The sequence below is a fragment of the Camellia sinensis genome, chromosome 8 (assembly GCF_055761805.1).
Source record: "Camellia sinensis isolate YWXY chromosome 8, ASM5576180v1, whole genome shotgun sequence".
In the NCBI taxonomy this organism is placed as follows: Eukaryota; Viridiplantae; Streptophyta; class Magnoliopsida; order Ericales; family Theaceae; genus Camellia; species Camellia sinensis.
In genome coordinates this window covers 8,030,740-8,046,322 of record NC_138968.1, presented here as the reverse complement: position 1 = coordinate 8,046,322, position 15,583 = coordinate 8,030,740, and the positions used below count along the sequence as shown (strand labels likewise).

General features: G+C 33.9%; 1 protein-coding gene across 3 annotated transcripts in view; it reads right to left on the bottom strand.

The window, feature by feature from the left end:
- LOC114299729 (protein EXPORTIN 1A) overlaps positions 1-15,583 on the bottom strand; it is a 32,740-nt gene that overhangs the window by 11,799 nt on the left and 5,358 nt on the right. For all 3 annotated transcript variants that reach the window (XR_014339017.1, XR_014339018.1, XM_028244646.2), the window contains 24 exons: positions 14,524-14,616; positions 14,327-14,398; positions 13,503-13,610; positions 13,335-13,417; positions 11,405-11,546; positions 11,017-11,085; positions 10,844-10,921; positions 10,605-10,667; positions 10,470-10,514; positions 9,481-9,588; positions 9,298-9,396; positions 8,366-8,566; positions 7,505-7,564; positions 5,942-6,052; positions 5,352-5,449; positions 4,912-5,020; positions 3,907-3,972; positions 3,717-3,815; positions 3,530-3,610; positions 3,346-3,435; positions 2,333-2,418; positions 2,106-2,186; positions 1,839-2,021; positions 737-803 (listed from right to left, as the gene is read on the bottom strand). Coding sequence is in view for 1 of the 3 variants with exons in the window: in XM_028244646.2 (XP_028100447.2) it covers positions 737-803; positions 1,839-2,021; positions 2,106-2,186; positions 2,333-2,418; positions 3,346-3,435; positions 3,530-3,610; positions 3,717-3,815; positions 3,907-3,972; positions 4,912-5,020; positions 5,352-5,449; positions 5,942-6,052; positions 7,505-7,564; positions 8,366-8,566; positions 9,298-9,396; positions 9,481-9,588; positions 10,470-10,514; positions 10,605-10,667; positions 10,844-10,921; positions 11,017-11,085; positions 11,405-11,546; positions 13,335-13,417; positions 13,503-13,610; positions 14,327-14,398; positions 14,524-14,616 (2,292 nt within the window). In the remaining 2 variants the exon portion in view is untranslated. The remainder of the gene's footprint in view (positions 1-736; positions 804-1,838; positions 2,022-2,105; positions 2,187-2,332; positions 2,419-3,345; positions 3,436-3,529; positions 3,611-3,716; positions 3,816-3,906; positions 3,973-4,911; positions 5,021-5,351; positions 5,450-5,941; positions 6,053-7,504; positions 7,565-8,365; positions 8,567-9,297; positions 9,397-9,480; positions 9,589-10,469; positions 10,515-10,604; positions 10,668-10,843; positions 10,922-11,016; positions 11,086-11,404; positions 11,547-13,334; positions 13,418-13,502; positions 13,611-14,326; positions 14,399-14,523; positions 14,617-15,583) is intronic.

Below are 15,583 nucleotides of genomic sequence, written 5' to 3'. Positions count from 1 at the left end.
ATAATAAAAACCCATTAACAACTACTAACAAGTTAACAAAAGAATAATTTCCACAAGGTTAATTAGAACAAAGAAAGCACTGGTATCATAAAAAAATGTTAACAACATATTTGGAATTAAACCAAACCAAACCAAGCCTCAAGTTTCACCAAATGGGGTCGGCTACATGAATCCTTCTTCTCCAATCGACTCTATCAAAGACCATTTGATTAGTCAAATTAAGGAGACTCATATCTCTATTTACTACATTAGTCCACGTCAATTTAGGTCTGCCCCTTCCCTTAATACTTGAATAAAGAAAAACTAGCCACATTGAAGAAATCTTTCTGTTTCTAAATACCTCATTTTTGCAGTGGATATAATTAGTTTTGGATCAAGCCAATTCATTTGTAATAAATGGAGACAGGGTGTCCTCTTAGTGAATTAACCAAAAAAATTGGTTAACGGGTAGTTTTATAAGAGCAGTAGATTGCAAACATGTTCCCCCTCAGAGGTGTACAACTCATTGGGTTAGACCAAAAAAATTAAAAAAGTGCCTATTTATGCCTCAAAGATCATCTAGCTTTCTGAAGTGAAAGGCTTCTAAGAAGTGCCATTTTACTTTCAAATATCAGAGCAGTTTGCTCTCGTTTTGCCTCAGGTGTCAACTTCACCTTTTATAACAAAAGGAACACACTAAAACATTTATTCTTGATATGCTAATTACTTTTATAACTAAAGAAACTTCCATCCTCACCTCCAAGGTACATTGAAACACAGCTTCAAAAATTCGAGGCACATCCTCTATCATTGCACCTTTGTACCTATAAATAGAAAAGATAAGGAAAATGGAATGTTACAGAATGAAAAACTGTAGTACAAGGCATCAGACCTCAAGCTTAACCAATAATGCATTGTTTTAAAGGTAAATTACCAATAGGTCCTACTTTTGGGACTTATTACCCATTAGGACCTGTAGGTAAATAAGTCTAATTAATATGACTGATTGGTAAGTGCCCCTGTTTTAAATCACCAGTAGTAGGTGGTCACATAAAAACTCGGGAAATGGTGGAAAATAAAACGACAACCATTTTCCGGGCAGCCTAGAGTCTAATTCAGTTAGAAGCATGGACATCGCAAGGTCCGGTGCCAGTGCCGTGTCCTCAAAACCTAGGTTGCGTTTGGTAGAGTTTTGTAATTATGATTTGAGTGTGGAAAATTTGTTTGGTAAAGAGTTTTGAAAAAAGTTTTGAATTGAGTGGGGAATTATTGATGTGACATTTGATATTTGATATAAAAATTTACAACTCATAACCAAACATACAACTCAAAATTAATTTAAAGCACATAAAATTTTTTAAAAAATTCAGAAAATATTTTTTTCGAATATATAAAAATTAACATATCAATTGCAAAAAAAAAATAAAAATAAAAATAAAAATAAAAAATTCAATGTTCCGGTCAACCGGCCGGACGACCGGTTAGACCAAATTTGAAAAAAAAAATTCTGAAAACCGCGCCTCAAACAGAGTGTTTTGTGCGGAGTTTTGGAATGTGTTTTAAGAACTCTAACCAAACATGATGTTTGAATCAAGGTGTAGAATCATGATTACAAAACACAACCAAATAGAGCCTTAAATAGTATCCAAAAGTGGTGCCGCCACCATCCCATCAAAGCTTGAGTATCAAGGTCAACAACTAAAATGTCATTTAAAAATTCTGAGAATGCACTTATATTTAGCAATGCTAACTGCACTTGTTGACATAAGCAAGCATTTTCCAATGCAACATATCACCCCTCTTATTAGTTGGAAAACAAAAATTTGCATCAATAAACACAATAAAAACAGGTTGCATACTTGTTAATTATTGTAGCAAAAAGTGACAAGACTTCAGATTCCCTTGCATCAGGCAAATTCCTAGCGTAATCACCAAGTACAGGGTCCATCATTGGAGGAACAAATTGTTTTCCTATTTGCGGTTGATCTTCAGCCTTGTCCAAGAATGTCTCAATGAGCTTAAGAGTCTCCCTTTTTACTGAGCTGTTTCAAGAGTAAAATAAAAAGAAAAGGACATGAGAAAGTTCAGAAAAACCAATACAAAAAAATCCCAATTACTGAACTCACCGCAGAAGTTTTACATAAGATGTTTTAGATGCAAAGGGGCCCCCTTCTGCAATGGTGGTCGATATGAGCTCACTGTACATTCTGTTCCAAACAATAAGAGATCACACAAATCACAACATTACTTCATGATGGAAGACCAAAGAGAGATTTCTCAGATGTTCACATAAAGAAAGAAAAAGTTATATAGCTGAAAGTATTTAAGTTAAAATTGTAATCCGAAATAATACCTGTATACATTAAGCATGTCCAAAAAGATCAGTGATATTTGAGATAAGAAATATGTTCCAAGTGAACTGGCAACACTTGTATTTGTCTGCCATGCAAAACAAAATGACTTTATATGAATCATGCTTCAGCATGAAGTGACAGTGATATGTATAAGAAAGCCTATCAAGGTTAAGAATCTTGTATACAGATCCACAATCTGCTATCTAAAAAGCTAGGGAAACATAGAACAAAATACTTTTTAAGAAAGGTACAAAAAGAAATAATCTTGAAGAAGGTGACCCAAAAAAGAAAGCTAAAAGATTTAGCGGCAAAAAGTATCCAATGTGTTTCGCTAAATATATTACCAATGATAAACCATGAGTCACGGTTGATGAATTTTACTCCTTCAATGGATAAGTTCTTTAATTTATCACAAAGTTCAATCCACAAAGTGAACCTTTATTCACATTATAAGTTACTAACAAAACAACCATTTGATCCAAATGATACAAAGAATGGAACCCATTAATAGCAAATTACAATAAATCTCTTGCGATATGTAATATTAGCCAACTCCCCGCCATAGCCAATGCAGAGGGAAAGAAAGAAAAAAGTAGATAACAATGACACTTACATTTCTTCTTGTCAATCTAGAGCATGTCTACAATTTTTTGTAATGACACCATTATTATGTTCGATGACCAAAAAAATACCATTATTATGTTCAAATATCTCCATGCTAAAAAAATAAATAAAATTTAATAAAATAAAATAAAATAAATTGTGTATTCTGTTGCAGTAAAACAAAGTCAAATAATAAAGCATGGGTTGCCAAAGACTCCCTAAATGGTTTCAATTTCACATCAACTCAAACACAGCATACCCACCCCACCCCCAAAGAAGAAGAAGAAGAAGAAGAAGAAGAAGCTTAGAAAAATAATGCTCTATCTCATGAGAGAACCAAGTTCTCAACGTAGAGCAAATAATGCAATTTCATTGACTCAAGAAAAATTGTCTTAGTTGTAAAACATACCTGCAATATATTAAGGACAGTCCTGATTACATCTTGATCTTTCAAGAAATCCACACTATGGCGTGCCTGTGCTATAATTTCAACCCATTTCTGCACAGAAAAATGTAACCATAATGACTACCATGGGGCTTGAACACATGCACATGCATTCCTGGAAGTAGTAGCATTTTTTATGTGAGCTTGCCTGATTTGGAAGCTCCATCAGCCTTTTCAAATATTCATCCCTCTTCTGAGGATCAGATTCTGCTTGAATCATATTACCAACCTAAAACAGTAGAACAGCAATTGTTACTTCACGACCACCCTTTATACAGTCTAATATTGGGGCATCAGACAAACATACTATTTATCAAAAAATCAGACAAACATACTGATTCATAAAATGAATGAATCTGATGGGGCTCAAGATCAGCTATAGTTGTAGGAAGGCTTGTTAGAAGCTCAGATACAAATGGTTCGCTTTCTCCAAGCTGGAAACAATAGAAGAAAAGCATGACACATTCAAAGTTATATCCAATATGGAAAATTGACATTTGACCAACAAGATTAAAATAATATTACCTGTACAATAACAAATTTACGCTTGCACTTCTGAACAATTTTCAAGAATGTGTCACAAGCCATATCCTGTCACACACAAATTTTAACTTTAGTAATTTACTTTTCCAAGATTAAAAGGTAAAAGGCTGGCCATAGATGATGAACAAGACAGGAATTACAATACCCAATTAATGTAACACCACAAACTCCATTTATGATATAAAGAAAGGCTATCGAAGTAATTAACTAGAACAATTGAAACAATATAAACACTCCAAATTTTATAACAAAAACTAGAACATAATTAACAAGTCTAAAATAAACGCATGGATAGGACAAATCAGCTGGTAAACAAGAAGTTACAATTGATAAAATCCTAACCTTAAAATGTGATCAAATGGATTTCAACACATAATTCAGAATATTGCACATATGCCCAAGTATGCTATGACACTATAACCAATGCTAAGGCAAATATAGGCTGAACTTACAGAGCTTAAAACCACAGCACACTGATACTACACAGCAAACAGCAGTATATTTCTATAAAACATGTATCATACTCCTGGGAAACTCATTTTCAATTGTAACAGTCTCCCTACACTTACGATCAAGTTGCAATGTCATTCTTCCGTGAGGGCCAGTAGTCCATGTAACGGAAACTACCAAAAGGTTGATATTGCAACTTGACCATTAATGTAGGAGGGTTGATTCTTACAATTGAAAAACAACAGAACAACATGGAATTCAAGGTAGCCTAGGGGTGTAAACTGTATTTAACCCAAAATTATTAATTCACCTTCAAATAAAACTAAGACTCTTGAAGCTGCCATGGCATATAGAAATGCTTACACAACCTTTCTGAGATTAATTTGGTTTCAGTATAACTCTATGACTGAAATTGAAGAGGGAAACGAGAGGCTTCTCAGCAGACACTTGCCCAGCAAAAATATAGTCAATTTGGAAAACTTTCGGGACTAAACACGCCTAGATTTTGGAAGCATATATCACAAGAGTAATACTAACCTGAACTCCGGGATGCGTTTCATGCATGAACTCAAACAACTTATTCACAACAGTCTTCAAGAACTTCCAATGGGCCCTAAGAAATCTTGGGTACTGTCCAACAACGTACCTGAATATGCAATAAAAATAAGAACACAAACGAATATAAATTTTGATCATCCTGATCAAACATTTACAGACTAGATCCCCCAAGGTCCAATTATAATAGTTACTACAGTTGACAACTACAGTCTGCAGCATACCAAGTTGTACTACTTAAGAGGCAGTAATATCAGGCAACAGAAACACAGTAAATGAAAAAGAAATTAGATTCTCTAAAGGCTTTTCAGCCAGAATGACATCAAAGTTCCAAAGCATTATTCTGTCCTGTGACAAGATTGGAAGATAAAGAAACCAGGAAGATTTTAAGTGGAGAAGAGAATTTAACTAAAGATTCTTACATAATGTTACTTGCAATAACAGCTTTGTTGTCCTTTCCTTTTGTGATTTCACACAAATTTAGTAGATCACGAATTACCATCACCAGAAATCTGTTTTCCTGAAAAAGACAATTTTAAAAAAAAAATGGTAACACACATATGTCCTGAAATAATTAAAAAAAGAACGAAAAATCACATGGCTTGACAATGACAAACAAATTTAAAAACCGCACATTGCAAAGTTTCAACATTCTACATATCGAGAACTAAATAGGCAAGCTGTACGATCAAAGGAGAAGTAAAATGGATTACTTAAAACATATAATAGCCATCATCACATCGGATGACCCGAAATTGTCTCAGCACAATAGCAATCAATATTTAGAATCATAACAAATAGTGACATATATGTTACCCACATAGATGATAGTGGCATACATATCAGCAATCTACCTACACTAGCTAAACAAACTAAACACAAAAAGGTCACACACATATCAACATCATAACATAAACCACCTCATTAACCATGAGAGCTTATATGTTGCTAATAAAATGTTACGATACCCAAAACAATTGAAGAAATTGTGCTATAAGTTAAAGAAGCATACCTGCTCCTCCATCATGGACCCAGATATAGATCCTATTGCCCAGCACAATGTGTTTAAGTTGTTCCATGTCCAATCCTCACCACTCAGCTGTTTATTCAATTTCTTCAGCATCTATATCATCCCAAAAAGAAAAGAAAAAAAAATTACACATTACTAGATTGCATAATCCGAGTTTAAGCGCACTGTACTGCACAACATCCTACTCCAAGAACATAGCCATGATGTGCTGAGTGAATAACCTTACAAACCATTTGAACTCAGGAATCTGGAGTATTAAAAACACATACTAATGAAAACACCCGCGGGGGGTGGAGGGTCCTAACCAATGAATAAGAAAGCTTATCAGATGTGGGTTGGTAAAAGTTAACAATAAAAAGAAAATTTTGCTAATATTATAAAAAGATGAATTCTTCCTGTGAGAACACCCTTTGGGTCAAATAAGAATTCAAATGAAGATCAGTTCACATAAGATTATTATGGTTGATAACTCAAACCTACAAATCTATTTAAAAACTAAGTAAAACCTAGTTAGCTATGCTGTAAAAAGAATCAATGGCAAAGCCAAAAAGAGAACCACGATTACTTTTTATGAACTTTTAGTCTAGACCACCAACTAGGAAGCATGGAGACTCCAAAATAGGTGTTGTGTCCGTGGCCGACATGTGACAAACACAAACATGGTGCAGACACGAGAGTCCATGTGTCGAACGTGCCACATGGCACGTCAATTTTTTAAATTATTATTTTTTTACAGGTCACCTCGAGAACACTTCACAAACACGCATGTCTTGTGTCTAGACGCCTCAGGACACATTCATGGATTTTTTTTTTTATAATTTTAGAAAGCCCAAAAACAAAATGGGAAAAAAATAAAATAAAACAAAGACAGCCTCATATAAATTGATACCTCCAAATTGCTATGCCCTAAATTTATATTCATATGCATAGCAAATAAAAATATTTTTTCCCGTATCCCCACCATGTTTGTATCCTAATTTTTTGGGCTTCTTATAAGTTGGCTATCACAGCCCAATCACAAGTTTGCAACTAATCCAGTCCATGCGCCATCCATAAAAAAACGCATAGTTATATCATCATCATCCCATAATTGTAGGGTAGTGGTAGTATTTGCCTTAGTTTCTTTTAAGTCTTAAAGAATAGAGGCATTTGTTTACATTGTCCAATGAATATTTTAAGTTGAACAAAAATAATATTTACACTATTTAGGTCCTTCAAAAGAACACCGTGCTTATCAAGACTCCATCATCAGGATAATCAATTGAAGTGCATCGACCTTTATCTCTCACTCATGTACTATTTTTTGTTAGAGATTTAGTTGTTGATCATCAATTGTTAATCCATGCCACATGAAGACATGAAACCAACAGAGTCACCCATGACAAGGATAAGGTGTCAGCCTTTCATGCTATTGGTATCAGAAAATGTATACAAAGTACCACTATATATTGAACATTGGAGACAAAGCAGAACATTAAGTGTTGTATCCTTACTAAAATGAAAACATGGAGACAAAAAGGGTCAATGTAAAGTGTAAACTATTACCTGCTTTTCAGTATCTTCATGATCAAGGTGTGACAAGTAGATAAGTGTTTCCCTCATGATCTGTTACGTTGTAGTTTAAATTAGAAACAGCCACTGGAGGAGTAACAAAGACATAAAGAAGGTTTCCACATATTAAAATCCTTAGGTGATTCTTGATAATTGCAAGAGAGGTGTGAACAATCACAGTTTTGTATGGCCATAATATTGAAGAGAATTGATGAATTGCCAAAAACTGACTTACTTTATGAACAAGTCCTAGAAAAGTATTTTTACTTAATTAAAAAAAGAACCAGTACATTGCTGTCATTCAAAACTCAAGAACCATAATACCATTCCCTCCACACTAATCAGGACCTCCCACTGAAAAAAAAAATATATACAATTTATAGGGCACTTCAAAAATTCCTTCATTGTTAACCTACAAATATGACACACACACAAAAAAAAAGAAAAATAAAATAAAAAATCAGACAATGCACAATTTCTCCATCTTTCTTCCCCAAATCTTCCCCAAATACAGATAAATTCAAACTTTCAAACACCAATGATGATATAGTTAACCCAAAATTACACAAGATAGCCATATATCATTTTTATATTTTTGAGGGAGTAATATGCATCACTGCATAGAACATATGGTGTCTGCATTAAAGGTTTAACAATATAATTGACAGAAAAAAATATAAATGAGAGGCTAACCACATATAAAATGAAAAAGAGAGAGGCCAACCACATATCTAAGAAGAAAAAGAGAGGGACCAACCACATATCTAAGAAGAAAAAGAGAGAGACCAACTATCCATTTTATAAGGTTTCAACCACGAGGTTTGAATTCCTATCTGCCAAGTACAGATTGCACACCTTATATTGAACTAGGACATCATTGTCCTTCATAGTTTCACGGACTATATTCCCATTTTCATCTTCAACAATCAGAACCTCTTCAGGCTTAGCCATACGGCAAACCATAAGTAATCTCAACTTTGACATTGGACCAGCATAAAGCTGCCGTCGCTGCACCAGTTGTGAACCAAGACCATCAACAATACCAGGAAATGGCATCTGCCAATTCAACATTCACAGACAAGATCAGATCAATTAACTTTTCCATAGACAGGAAACATAAAGTGATGTATTTAATAAACCCCCCATTCCCCAAAACCCAATCAAAAGTAAAGGAAAAAAATTCACAAAACTTTATTAATTGTTTTACATGGATTTGCCATGGCTTTAATACTTTTTCCACTAAGAGAATCCTCAGATATTGACATGTAATGTGATTAGATCAATTGGAGACATGCCAAATCTTTTTCTTAGTATACACTTTCCTCCTGTATTGGGTAAGTTATCAATAGTTCCTACTTTGGGGACTTATTACCCATTAAGTCTAATTGATAAAATTATCAAGTGATAAGTTTATCAAGAGAAAAATTTATTAGTCTCTCTTGTTTTTATAAATAAATTTACAGTGATAAATTTATCCGTCAGGACATATAGGTAAATAAATCTAGTTAGTAGGACTGATTGGTAAGTGCCCCAAAATTTAAAACAAAACAACACAAAAAAAATCCTACAAGGAATTGTTAAAAGGGGGTTATGAACTTGTGACAAGACAACCACAAGATGGAAAAGCATTATGTCCATGTTAGGCATATTAGGGGATAATAAAAGAAGCTGATACAAAAGGTAGAAGCCAGTGATCCAAAAAACTAAAGAGGAACTTTTAATAAATCCACCCACACAAATACTAAAGAACCATAGGATCATCATCTCTAACAGAGAATCCATCTTACCTGCAGTCCCATCATGTTTGCGATTGCTGCAGGATTATCCAGATTATGGTGAGCCTCAAAAAGCTCTAGAACTAAAGAGTTCCAGTAGTCCAAGCAAACCTGTCAAATTAGCACTAATGAGATCAGAAAATATTATTATACTCCAAATGGGTGGCAAAGAGATGTATGTAGTAATAAACATACCTTAAAAACCTCGGTGTCATCCACATATGAAATGTTAATGAGATACTCAAGACCCAATAGGAGCACAGATATATTCTCTTGTGAGGATTCTAGCACCCGAATATGAGACTGCACAAACATAGCAAATATCAAACAAGTTGCCAGGTTGCCCTCAACTCAAGGCTCTAAGCCTTCATCACCGTTTCAGCAACACACAAAATTGTTAATACTAAGACCTGGCACAAGTAATTAAAAAAAATTATTGTACTGATGTACTGGTTTAAAGTACATGTTTTATCAAAGCTTTAGCACATACATACCTATGCCATGATGCATAGTTATTAATTCCTATTTTGAGTGACAATGATGCACCCAACTATTGTTGTGTAGTTATTAAGCCCACTATTGGAAATAAATTTAAACACCAGCCGGGAAAATAAATAAAATTATCATGCATATGCTTCAAACAAAGCAGGCACATGTGGGAGGCATGTTCAAATATCAGTGATGTTCTTCTAGCTGTTCCCAGACTGGTAAGGTCCAGGATTGCTTTTAAAGGTGAATTAGGCAGGCCATGGAAAGCCTAACAGAAGCTTGTTATATAGCAAAGATTTTCGGATGATATAAGTTGAAATGGCTAAAATATGGCAAAACTCTTGATCAAGCAAGAAGCTTCGATACATTGTCCTTTAGCTGCCATTCTTATCCTCCTTGGGAAGAATCAGAGTTTTCGTTTCATAAGGTTTCTGGAATCTGGATTTCATCATGCAATTATGTGTTCTTGATCGATAAAAAGCAATCATTAGTTCAAGTCTTCAATTAGTAAGTGCCACATTGAAATAACACTGTGCTCTAGCACTTGCTGTTGCTGACACCAATAGATGATGAACTGGCAATCCATAGAATTCACAACTCACCCCAAAGATTAATCTATGGAACTTGAATTGAGCTGGCTGCTTAAGTTTCAAAAATTTTATACAAGGATAACATGTAACAAGAAAAAGACTTGCCTTATAAAATGAGGTGAAAAACAGAGCCAGGTTCTGAATGAACACCTGAAAAAATAACCACAAGCAGAGAATGAACTTATGGAAGTATATACAGATTTAAGACCAACTAGGATCATATGCATATGAGACAGTCACCTGCTCATCACTAGTACCAGCCGCATAAGCATCGGGGATGTTAGTACTGGAAGGAAGAATGGCCTACGGAACATCAAAAATCACCTCAGAAGTCAATACATAGGTAACCCAAAGACATAGATGAAAAAAAGATAAAATCAAGAACAGAATTAAAAATAATAATAATAACTAATTCAAAAATAAATCAATAAAATTTGACCTAAAGCTCTAAATTGTTTTTTAGTAAGCTATTTAAGTACCTGCAATTGCACCATGAATATATTATACATTTTAACATACTGCATGTTATAGAAATCCCCAAAATTAAGGGCTGCAACCTGCAAACATCAAGAGATGAAATGAAGACTGTTGAAGAATCACAGGAGCACTTACGATTCCAATTTTATATAGATAAAATGAAACAACAACATACCTCAGTCAAACATTGGAGGGTGAGATTCCGATAAGACGGCACAGGAAAAAAGTTCAGGAGCGTTTCAAGCTGTTAGATTGGGAGAACAACACAGGGTATAAAGACAACATTCAAATATAGAGTACCAAACCCAAATAACGCTTTTTTGTTTTGTTTTCTTTGGATCCAACAACAGCAAGGGGAGAGAAAGCTGATGATAGCCCCTTCCCTACCCATAAACTCCCCTGAACCCATGTCCATTAACTGGGACTTGAACCATTCACATTACCTAAATTAAGAAGTAGAAGTTACCACCTGCACTAGACACTGGGTGGCAGTATTGCAGCTTCACAACCAACATTTTTTCCATAAAAAATTGACATCAAATATGCAAGAAGAATGTACGAACCAGTGGAGATTCAAATATATATCCCAGAGGAATCCATGAAAGGAAAGCATGCAATGTGGCTAGTGTAGCCCTCATAAGCTCAGTTCTTTGAGATGCTGCTGATAGTACATATAGGCATAACTCATGAATGAGTTGAAACTCACTGTAAACAAATAGCACAAACCTCTTGATAAGATAGAGTGAAGAGATATTATAAAGTAATTAGGTAACTTGAACACTCAAGAAACAAAAAAGTAAGGTAAAAAATAAAATCAAGAACTATATAGCAAAAACACAGCTTGTGCCAGTGTCAGACCAAAAAGGAACTTACGGAGGGAGGTAATCAACCAAATGGCAACAAAGATGTAATAAATATAAAAATATATACAGCAGAAAATTGACACAAAAAATAAAAATCAGAAGATGCCCCACTTGTGGGCCAAAAAAGAATCAATATAGATAGTTCAAAAAGATTAAAAAGCAAGAGCACCACCCAAGAACACAAAGTAACACTCAGATTGTTCTTTACAAATTTTCTCTTTGAATAAATAAGCAAATATTGCCAAACATCTGAAACTTGCCGTTTTGCATCTCCCAAAAGTTCACCATTAGACTTATAAACATGGTTATCAGAATCCCGATTTGGATCTTACGATCCATTTGAGAACAATCGATCCAGATCGTGTAAAAAAAAATCCTTATAGGTAGGATCTTTTGATCCTAATAATGGGATCTTATAGGATCGTGGAATCCCGATCCGAATCCGATCCTATCTGATCCAATTTACAAGCCTTGTTTTGTATTGTATGACATATTTTATTGTAAATTTTATGTTTATTGTCTAAATACCCATTTATGTGGTCAAAATAAATAATAAAAATTAAGTAGTATTGAATCAAATAGACGAAAAAAAATAACCTAGGAAACAAACATTCAAATATTGCGGTAATTTAAGAAAATTAACTAGTCGGAAAAACAAACTTAGTTTTAACAGAGTCTAAGGAGGGTAAGATGATTGCAACTTTATCCCAATTTTTGGAGAGATTATTTTTGTTATTCGAATCCGCTCTACCAGGAATGCTAACGATAAACCTTATCATTCGGTTAAGTTGCTCTTTTTAGTTCTTAATCTATTTTCATATCCAACTTTGTTAAATATTTTTCATTACTTTTTATGCATTATTGTAGATTGTAAAGTATTTTGTTATAGAATTCTTCTTCTTCACCTTCTTTTTTGATGAAATACAAAACTTTTACCATCGAATTTTCTATTATATAATATTAAATGTATATTTAACATGGAGTATTATAGCCTTGTTTGGTTTGTGTTTCTCAAAAAATTTTGAGAAAAATTCGCTATAAATAAGTTTTCAAAAGTAATCAAACCAAACAAATTTTTCCAAAATTTTTTTCCAAAACTTGTTTGATTTACAAGTTTTCCAAACAAATCTCTCTCTCATACATATCAAATCAATCACTTTTTCTAAAACTCTCTCAAAATAATTTTTCAAAACATCTTTTGAAAAAAAACCAAACCAAACAAATTTTCATATTTTTTATCTCAAAACATGTTTCTCAAATACAAACCAAACAAGCCCTATATTTTTCACAATATCTTCACTTCTTTTTAATAGAATATAGGCTCATTTTGTGTATACTTTTTAAGAAATATTTATTTAAATTAAATAATTATGTAATTTGTCTTTTTTGGTAGGATCTTACGATCCTCGATCCGATTCTACGATCCGATTCTATAAACACCTCCAATGATCCAACGTAGGATCCTGATTTTAACAACCTTGCTTATAAAATGGCCATCTACAAGTACAGCCTCCTAAAGCAGTATTTTTGGGTGGAGATGGGGGTTATAGAAGTAATAGCAACTCAAGGAAATACCATCCAGAAGTTCATCACAAGACACAGTCACATAATAAGCTACTTGACAAATTACCTGTTCAGTGATTGTTTAAGCTCTTTGATCTTCTGCTGCGTCATTTCACCCCTTGAGAAATCGAAAACTTCTTCGCTTAGAAGCTGACAAGCAACAGTCCATGTCACCAAAAACGCTAGCAATCAATCCACTAGAATTAAAAATAATAAATAAATAAATAAGACTTACTTTCAATATGGCCATGCAGTTCTCACAAATAGTTTCACTAGTTTTTGCTGCAGCAACAAGATCGGGAATGAAGCTTCGCCATCTGGCTGGCCACTCGTGCTTCAAAATCTATATATGAAGAGGTCATGTATACAGAAGATTACATTCAATAATAACTCCATATGATAGAGTCCAACAATCCTTTAACAGATATATCAAAAAATCAAAACTAAATGCAAAGAAAGATATCTTAAAAAATAAATCAAAAGGGGAAAAAGGCAAAAGCTACTGCCACGACACCTTTGAGCAAGACTGACCAGATAAAACACATAAAACATAATAATCTTATGACAGTAAGGAAGTCAACATATTATGATTATCATTTTGTTATACTGGCCTCGTTTGGGAAGTGGTTATTTTAGAGGCTTTTTGGCTATTTTAGTTTTTGTGTTTGGGAAGATGAGATAGATTTTTATTTGAGTTGTTTTATTGAAAAATGTGTTGAAATGATGTTTGAAGTTAAAATGACAAATTTGTCCCTAAGATTATAATTTTTAAAATTGATATAAAGGGGCGAAATTGTAATTTTCCAATTGATTTAACAATCTGTCAACTGACAGTGTAGTGCCTACACTGTCCGGGGCTGCAGCCTTTCTTTTTTTTTTTTTTTTTTTTTGAAAAACTTTGAACAATTTTGCTTTTGGGCTTATTTTTCATTTTAGGCTATAATAGCCTCAACCCACTATTCCCAAACAGCGCCACTGTGCATTTCAACACTTCGGAAATTGCGGAACGCAACACCTATATTTCAAACTATTATTAAAATGCAGCATACTAATATTTACCTGTACCAATATAATATTAAGTTTGTTGACATACAGCCTTTCCCGCCGAAAAGAGATCTCATCACTTGATAGCTAAACACAACAGAATAAAGGTGAATTAAAGAATCCATCATAGACTAAAGAGAGAAAAAAATAATAATGACAACTGTCAATTAAAAAAAATAACTCACAGAAGAAATTATTGTAAACCAAAATACCTTTACAATGACATCAGAAATATAATTTTTCATTCCATCTCGTTGTTCAGCCGGCAATGCATTCCATTTGTACTTAATTACACCTTCCAGAACCTGAACATAGAACACAAATGTTCTCACATCAGTGTTGAATAACTTGATATACATTGTTGGGCCCATTTCCTAATAGCTTAAAATTTTGGAACAATCATAACATGGAATCAAATCTCTCCATTTGAATTTGGTCTCCATTTGTATTCTCTCTCTCATTTGCATTCTATCTTCTATGTATGAATGTTTGTATCTCCACGTGCAAGACAGGGTTGCATGTGTGGGAGGGTGTTGACTAGCTTGATCTTCATTGTTGGGCCCATTTCGTAACAGCTTAAACTTTTGAGACAATTGGTGACTTAACAATCAACTCATTAGAGCAATAATTTACGTTGTTCTATTTTACGCACAGTTTCTCCACAATTATCCTGCTAAATACATGCTCTTTTAAATTACACATTATTATTCTCATCAACAACCCACCATACAACAATCACATCAACAAACAAGTCAATGTAAACCATGACGTACTGCAGAAAGGAAAGTTTTGTTTGTCTCATCAACAACCCATCATTTTCTTTCTTTCAAAAAACTGAAAGGAAAGGTTAGTCACATTAAAAAATACTCTTCCATAAACAATCCCATTCCACCACCTCTCTTCTTCATCATCATTAACCAAAGAGTGCCTTGATCTTAAAATATATATATATTTAAATCGAAGGGAACTTGTTTAGAAATGCACACCATGTTCCCATTAGTGAGAGAAACAAATCATCTCCAATACAACAACACAATTCAAGAAAGCCTGCTAACACAGGTCAACTACTCCAATATTTACCATTCCACGATACCTACAACCTGTAATCCAAAGCAGAATGCAACATCTAAGCATTTGCTAAAATATAAGATCCATATTAACAAAATATCAAAATCTACAGGGCAAAAACAAACCTCATAAGGTGCCGCAACTATACAAAATGTGTGTTGGATACACTCTCAGCATGTGTTCGACATGTGTCCAAAAGTATTC